The 7,927-nt window shown below is 46.8% G+C and overlaps 1 protein-coding gene across 1 annotated transcript; it reads right to left on the reverse strand.

The window, feature by feature from the left end:
• Positions 1-5,553: 5,553 nt before the first annotated feature.
• On the reverse strand, positions 5,554-7,407 carry LOC124687822 (BAG family molecular chaperone regulator 2-like). The gene is made up of 2 exons (XM_047221558.1): positions 7,085-7,407; positions 5,554-5,938 (listed from the first exon to the last, which is right to left on the reverse strand). Exons 1-2 carry the CDS (start codon positions 7,332-7,334, stop codon positions 5,703-5,705), a joined length of 486 nt encoding a protein of 161 aa, XP_047077514.1. The 5' UTR covers positions 7,335-7,407; the 3' UTR covers positions 5,554-5,702.
• Positions 7,408-7,927: the final 520 nt, after the last annotated feature.

The raw sequence follows: 7,927 nt of genomic DNA on the forward strand, positions 1-7,927 counted from the left end.
CGAAAATCCAACCAAGCCGGTGCAATCCGCCTTGCATCCGAAGTAGGGGTCAAAGTCTCGGATGGCATACACAATTTGCGAAATAGCTTTCTGCTCATCCTGAAACGACGCCTCGAAAACAGGTCTCACCGTGCAATGGATTGTCGGCGAAGTAGTCGGCGTACAACATGCGGTAGCCCTCCATTCGATGTCTCGGCTTGCACTTCGGCAACCCGGTGCCGACCCACCACGTCGACCAGTTGCCACCCTGGCGTACATGCTTGATAAGCAACTGAGGATCATCATGTGCTCCTCGTCTTGGGCGGTGGCTGCCATCTCTTCTCGCATAAGGTCGACGAACATTTGCTCCTCCTCTTCGTCCGAGTCCATGGCCGGCGAGGCAAATGGACGAACACCTGATGGGCGTGGTCGAGGATAGCCGAGACGCGAACGACGAGGAGTAGGCCATCGTCGAAAAACAGGCTGGCAGATATGGCGTCGTCGAAAGACGGCGGAATATAGGCAGGTGGGAAGGAGGGACGGCGGAATCTGGGCAACAAGCCGGCGGGGTGGTGCCGGCGGCGAGAGAGATACGAGGGGTGGGGGGATTTTGAGCGAGGTGGTGGTGGGGTTCGTGTGTCCAGTCGCCGACAGATCGGGCCCTTCCCCGCTTTTCACTCGTCCGGACTCCCCGATAGCTCCCCGGGGGATCGGGGATGACGTGGGCTCGCCGGATGGATGAAGGACCAAATCCGGACGAAAACGAGAAACCGGGAGCGCGACTGGGTCGAATTTCGCTGTCCGGATGGGAAAAACGTCGCTCGGGGGCCTCCTCAGGAAGACGAGTGGAGATGCTCTTAGACACATCATTCTCAGCTTTTTTTCCCGATCGGGCAACTAATAATTGCAGGCCTTCCCCTGCAAAGCCCACCAGCTTGATAGTTGGACTATCGCTATTAAAAAAATTAAATTTAGCCAATTTTTTTTTACCAGTAACATATTTCTCGGAGAGGAATATCGTCCAAGAAAAACAAATAGCCCTAATTTTGAATGTTAAGAGCACATCAGGTGTGGGGCGACTTGGGCCTGTACTCCTATTGGGCCTTGCTTCTCAACAATAACCTTGCATCCAATGTCGTATTGGAAAAAACCACTATTTATCGCCGCGTTTGTGCGGGAATATGTCTCGCACGCACAGAGTGACCACTAGGCCACGACCCATTAACGGCGTTGCATGGGTTAAGGTTCTAGCTTTAGTTATGTTGTTCTTTTGGTTCTTGCGGTTTTTGCGGGTTTTTGTTTTCTATCTTTTTTCATTTTTTGTGTTTTATTTTTTGATTGAAAATTCTGAACCTTTGGAAAATATGAGTAATTTTTCAAATTTGAAGATTTTTTATTTGAATTTTTTTCTCATTCGAACAATTTTGTAAACAATTATTCAATTTGAATATTTTTGAACTTTGAATAATTTTCATGTTTGAACAACTTTCAAATCTGAATAATTTTCATGTTTGTATAATTTTTAAGTTCAAACATTTTGTAACTTTGAATAATAAATTTGAATAATTTTTAGTTTTAATCATTTTAACAAATGTAAGTTTTTTTTTCATAAAGTTCGAGCTGTTTTCAAATATAATTTGAATAATAAATTGGAACCTTTTTTTAAGTCCGAGCTGTTTTCAAATATAAGTTTTTTTTTCAAAATCTAAAATTTTCAAATCTTTAGTTTTGTCAATGAAAATAAAAATAATAGGAAAAAGAGAAAACCTGCCCAAGGACCTGTTCCTGGGCCGGCCCAACAGGGTGAGCGCTGCGTGCCATACTCCTACACGCACGCGAGCGATGTATAGGGGCACCCCTATTGGGCCCGTTTCCTTTCAAATTTCTGTTATAAGAAACCTGACCGACAAAAAGAACAGCAATCCCACTCGAGTTGCAGGTAGCCCACCGGTGCTTCGTCCTCTCCGGCCACCACCGCATACAGTCGCGGCCACGCATGCGCGCACGCGAACTCCACCACGGCACGCCTGCAGAGCCGTCGACGGGACTAGACAAGGATCTCGCGCATGCGTCGGAGATCTTCTCCGGACCCAGGGAGACCCGAGACCGGGAAGCATGCAGTAGCTTGTTGACTCCATGGAACCCGAGAAAAGACATGCAAAGACGCCCAGCTGCCTCAAAAAGATCATAAAGGCCGGCACGATTCAGTCCAATCCACCATGACCACCGAGCAGCTCGTTGCTTTCCAGTCAGTTCTCATGCCGATGGAGAAAGACGGGAGGGTGAGCTGATAACCTCGAACTTTTCTTTTCCCCTAGATAGAGAGAACAATACTAGGTCAACTCCTGCAGAAATGTACACATGGTGAAGAGTTCGAGGCCAGGGCTAGGCTGGGAGTGGCTATGGTCACAAGATTCGCGAGGTAGGACAACTTTTGGTGGCCAATATTTGGAGCCTAATCTGGCGGCAGTATGCACCAGAATGTCGTCAGAGCTTCTTTTGCGTGCTTTACTTAACTGAAAACCACAAGGTACAACTTTGACCTTTGAATGTGGTACCAGGACTGCTTTGTGGATCAACTCAAAACGTTAGTAAATGCAAATTACGCATGTAATTAGCTTTGAAGCCAAAGGAAAAGTTGAATTTTAAATAATTTAAAATTTAAATTTGCACAAAAAAATTCCTTCCTGAACCTGAACAACGACCATGCATGGTGTTCTACTGCAAGCAGACATGACAGACAAATATTTCTCCAGGGAAAGAGACAAACATTTAGATAGAGAGAACAATATGAGAGGTCAACTCCTGAAGAAATGTACATTATGAAGAGTCCGAGACCGAGGCTAGGGTGGGCATAGCTATTGTCGTTAGATCATAAGAAGATTCTGGAGCTAGGACGTCTTTTGGAGGCAAAAACATGGAGCCTAATTTGTCGGCATAAGCACTTCAATTCCTGAATGTCAGAGCTTCTTGGTTGTTTGATCGAATGTTATACTTAACTCATAAGGTACAGCTTTAAGTGTGGTAACAAGGCTGGTAGTTTCATGCCTTTAATTTAAGGGCATAGAGATTTTTTTCGATAAAGGGAATATATTAATATCAAAAGATATCAATTACACCCAGCCTCTGCAACAACGCCTCACCTTAATGGCAGTACGGATGCACACAGCTAAAAAAGAGTAAAGAAAACTAAGAAATAAAAGTCCTGCTACAGCCTTCTAGACCTAGCAACAGCAATACAACCACCACCGTGACAACATCTGAAGTACAGATTCTCCAAAAGTGACGCCTCCAAGAAGGAAATAGTGCACCAGCGCCGTCGTCGCCCGACCATAGGTCTTAGGATTTCCCCCCGAAGATAGTCCCCACTCTCAAAACAATGCCTCCAACAAGAACATTGCCAGGCACAACCAGTTAAGGCCAGACCTTGGGTTTTCACCCGAGAGGTAAGACTACGAACTTCCCTGTCTTGCCGCCCCCACATGCATACCAGCTGCTGCAAGCCCGGAACGCCAAGCGGATCCTCGACGCATCACGCTAACTCGAACCTCCTTTAGCCAGTCCACCAATCTGGCCTTCATGATATTCCTTCTTCTGACTTCACCATGGATCAAAAAGTCACCTGATGTCAACACAGAATATAGCTTCGCGGCGCTCCCTTCGGAACCAAACGGTCAGAATAAAAACATGGGTGCGCGCGACCGAATACCACCCGATCCAGCAAACTGCAGGCAAAATATGCACCGTTCCATTCGCCAACGGAGCTTTCCGGAACTCATCTCTCCAGCCAGATCAAAGCAAACTGACCTCCGGTAGACCTTCATCTTCGCTTGCGAGAAACCCGAGGACCGTCACCAAAAACAAAGCAAGACCAGCAGCCCCCACGCTGCCAGTCCCTCCTGCCGGATCACCAGGGAAGAAGACGGCGACGCGGATCATGCGTACCACCGTTGAACCGTCACCGGGGGCGGAGGCCTCCACCGCTCCACCAAATCCTTCATGGCTACCGACAAAGAGCATCAGGCCCCGGCCAAGTAGCCGTGCTGCCCGGCTTCCTCCACCGGCGCCTCATCGCCTCCCATGGGACGCCACCGTGAAAACCCTCTCCTCCCCCTCGTCGTTTGACGGAAGGGGCGCCGCCACCGCCGCCGTGGCCAAGGCCGGGGCTGTGGCCGGTCCGGGGCCGGAGCTGGGGCCATGGCCAGGGACGGGGCCGGGGCCGAGGCCGGCAGCAGCGGCGGCTGAGGTGCGGCGGTCCGGGGGACGCTGCTCGGAGCGGGCGGGTAGATCCTCCGCCGCCGCCCGGGAGGGGGGCAGGAGAGGAGGAGGCGGCGGCTAGGTTAGGAGGAGCGTATCCCCAAATGAGAGTTAGTAAGGGCATAGAGATGAATTAGTGACTGCTCTGGATCAACTCAAAGAGTTAGTTCATGTAATTACGCATGTAACAAGAGTTAATTTAAGTCAAGTAACCCTCCGTGTCTATGTATTGCTCTCCAAGTTTAAAATAGCGTGCTAAAAAATAGCGGCGGCATCCTCCAAATGATATGCACGCTATCATGCTAATAGCGTGCTATATTCCAAATAGCATTTTGAAACAAAACGTCAATTAAAGTCTAAAAATTAAAGGATTTTGGTCCAAAACTGAGAGATTCATACATACAAACATAATCACATACAAAATTAGTTCCTCCGATTTCTTAGAAGCCTAATATCAATATTTCACGAGGTAACGATATTATATAAATTATTTATTAAGAATTACGATATTATCTTCATATTCAGAAGAGTAATCAACAGATTGACGTTCATCACCACAACAAACAAAAGGAAATTTCTACTTTTCTTAACAAAGAAAACTCAAACCCTTGTATCAATAGGGTAAAAAATAGCGACTTAACACTATGATGTTTTAGCGCGATATAACATGCTATTTCGAATAGCGTCATAGCAAGCAAAACTAATAGAATTTAGCGTGAACTGTTAAAATATGATATAGCATGCTAATAGCGAAGAATCAGTGTGCTATTTCAAACATTGATTGGTCTTGACAATTCAAGCATGCCTAGAGAGGCTATTACTGCCGTTGTGTCTGAAGAAGAGAATCATTATTCATATCAATGTCCAATGCGTAGTGCCGGCTGCATTTCACTGCAGCGGTACAAACTCCAAAATAGCGGATTACTGTACATTTGTTCCACATATATTAGCTACTCCCTGCATACGTTTCTTCAACCCGAAGAATGACCATGATTTTCCTAATCAGACATCACAAAGAGGACACTGATATTTTTTCATGGAAATTAGAGACCCACATTTAGGTTTAGTTCCTTTCATTCATGAGAACACAAGTCACATACATATTATGACTTTGTCCCATCCATAATCCATGGACGGAAATCAGAAAGGACCATATCACTAGGGAGTAGGGATAACATGAGCAGGCCCAGCATCAGACTAAACATCACATCACAACCACCATGGTTGCTTGACACTTCCAACGAACTAACTAACATGATTAGGAAAGCTCTCACTCTCATCACAAGGGACCCTTAATTTACCCTACAATGGAGCGGCACTAACATTAACCAAAGCGAGGAGCCAAAAACACGCTCCCACTCGGACCATCCCAGACATAAAACATTCCGGAAATTGGTGATGAAAACAAATAGCAACACCGTTCGTGAGCTACTAGTTAGGGCGTCGATCCATGTGGCGGACCTTGCCTACACCTGAATAAAAGACCGGCGCGGGCTTTGCACGGGCCGGGGCGCGACACCTCTCGCGGCCCGGAGCTTCATTTCCTTGAGGGCCGGGTCCTCAAGCAAGAGGACCTTGTCCTTGTCCCCCACCCCAACCATGTGGAGGTGGTCACTGTCCTCCCTCTCCTTGCCCCTGAACAGCAGCCTCTGCTCCCTGGGCTGCAGCCCCGTCGCCATGGCCAGAATCACCTTCAGTTCCCCTGTAATTTGAAAAACAAGTTCGGTAAATTGTTACTACACGTACACGGCACTGTTTGCTTGCTTGCTAGTAGAAAACAAAACGTTGTTGGAAGTTTCCAATATGTGTACGCGTTGTCAGCTAGATGCATTACCTATGCGAGCATGTGATGGCATGCATTGAATTTAAGAGCATACTAGTACATGTCAAGTGTATGGCCTTTTTTAGTATTTTCTGAATCACCATTGCGTAGTTCCGGAGTAGTGTACTGTATCAGTAGTTCTGACTTCTGAAGAAGACGGACGGGCAGGGCGGTGGTACTTGTATCATGTCCTTTTATTATCGAGAGCAGTCATATGCATCATTCCGGGTTGTCAACTTGAATATTGGTTTTTTTAGAATAGGATTCAGAAACAGGGAAAGGTCACATGAGGGTCGACTTTGGCTTTAAGTAATGCAAGACTTTGCATTAGCGCATGAGGAGCGACAGATCTGGGACTAGAACAGCTAATCCTTTAGTTTTCAGAGTTATATACTACTCAATCTAAGGCTAGCCATAGTGCTAGTATCATAGCTAGTATCATACACATTGGTCCCACAAAAATGCTGATGTGGCAGCTAATTAAGGAGGAGAGAGGAGATTAGAGTAACATAGGTGGATACTATAGGTGGATACTGTATCATAGCGCATGTCACGAGAAAAGTTAATGCCAAACAAATCTTGTGCGCACATTTGCATTGAGATTCTAAAATATAATAAATATGGCATAACTATGATACTCCATCGTCTATCGTCTACCAAACAACAACACTCGCTGGCAATGCAGGAGCAAAAGGAGGCTGCGCGAGACGTTGTTGAGTTTGTTTTCTTCCACTAAAGCTTATACTCCTACTCTACACAAGTTTTTAAAAGAAAAAATAGACTGCAAAGGAGCTAATGGAAAGGGTGAAGTGTTAGCCCTGAACTTCACCCTGCTTACAAAGAAAATGTATGCATTTTGGGTGATGGGATTCGTAGGAAGAAAACCATGAGGAAATTGAGTTCAACGATCATCAGAACATATCAGTTACGGAAACCACCCACATATAACCTAGAACCCAAGTAAAAAAAGCCATGGAAACGAATGATGGAAAATGGTTCTCCCAAGAAAACAGATTCTGTACTCACCAAACGTGCGGGTAGCCCCAATGGACACATCATGGCAAGAGAATCCAGTGGAGACCCTCACCACGATCACCTCCTCCCCCCGTCCCCCGTCCCTCTTCTGCACCAGCATCCCTCCCGGCCTCACTTCCCACTCTATCTCCCCGCCGCCGGCGACGCCACCTGCCACATCGCCATGGCGGATGCCGCAAGCACTCCCCCTGGACCAGGAGCTCCTCTTGAACAGCTTCTTCGAGTACCTCAGCTTGATCATGGCTGCGCAGAGCGTAGCTAGTTTCTACTTGCTCGACGGCCTTAATTAGCTTTCTGTATAATGTAGCAATCGATTAAAGCTGTGTGTAGTGAGGAGTAGTAGTCATGGTGCCGGGGCATGTCTGTGTATATATAGGACGAGGACGAGGAGCCAGGCTTGCAAACCAAAAACAATTGAGATGCAAAAAGGGCGAGTGAGGCTTTGGAAGCGTGCGTCTGTGCAAAGAAGAGGCCGGCCAACGAGGAGGATGCATGCGATCTTTGCCAAGTCCAGACTGGGACCCGACAAGCAAGCAAAGGAGGGCCCACATTACAGTTCTAGTCGGTGCTCTGCAAACTATCCGGAAAATCACTTTTCATTCGAGGGGCATATTCTTTCTTTGCCCAATAAACACATTTTAGAATGTACTCTAAAAACTAATAATCGCGCGTACATATCCACACCGGTAATCCTAAACGTACGGATTATTTGCTTACGGAAAGAGTTACAGGCTGATGTGTAATATACCGGTTGGTTCAGATTTGATTCGTTGCTGAAAAATCGGAAACGACCTCCCTGTGTGCTGCGCCATCGTGAGTCTCTATGTGCGCACC

This window comes from Lolium rigidum, chromosome 2 (assembly GCF_022539505.1).
Source record: "Lolium rigidum isolate FL_2022 chromosome 2, APGP_CSIRO_Lrig_0.1, whole genome shotgun sequence".
Classification (NCBI taxonomy): domain Eukaryota; kingdom Viridiplantae; phylum Streptophyta; class Magnoliopsida; order Poales; family Poaceae; genus Lolium; species Lolium rigidum.

Excerpts from the sequence above, each read along its gene's own strand:
- LOC124687822 (XM_047221558.1), bottom strand. The coding sequence starts at position 7,334 with ATGATCAAGCTGAGGTACTCGAAGAAGCTGTTCAAGAGGAGCTCCTGG. Across the intron at positions 5,939-7,084 it reads TGGGGCTACCCGCACGTTTG|GGGAACTGAAGGTGATTCTG; the intron begins GTGAGTACAGAA and ends TTCAAATTACAG.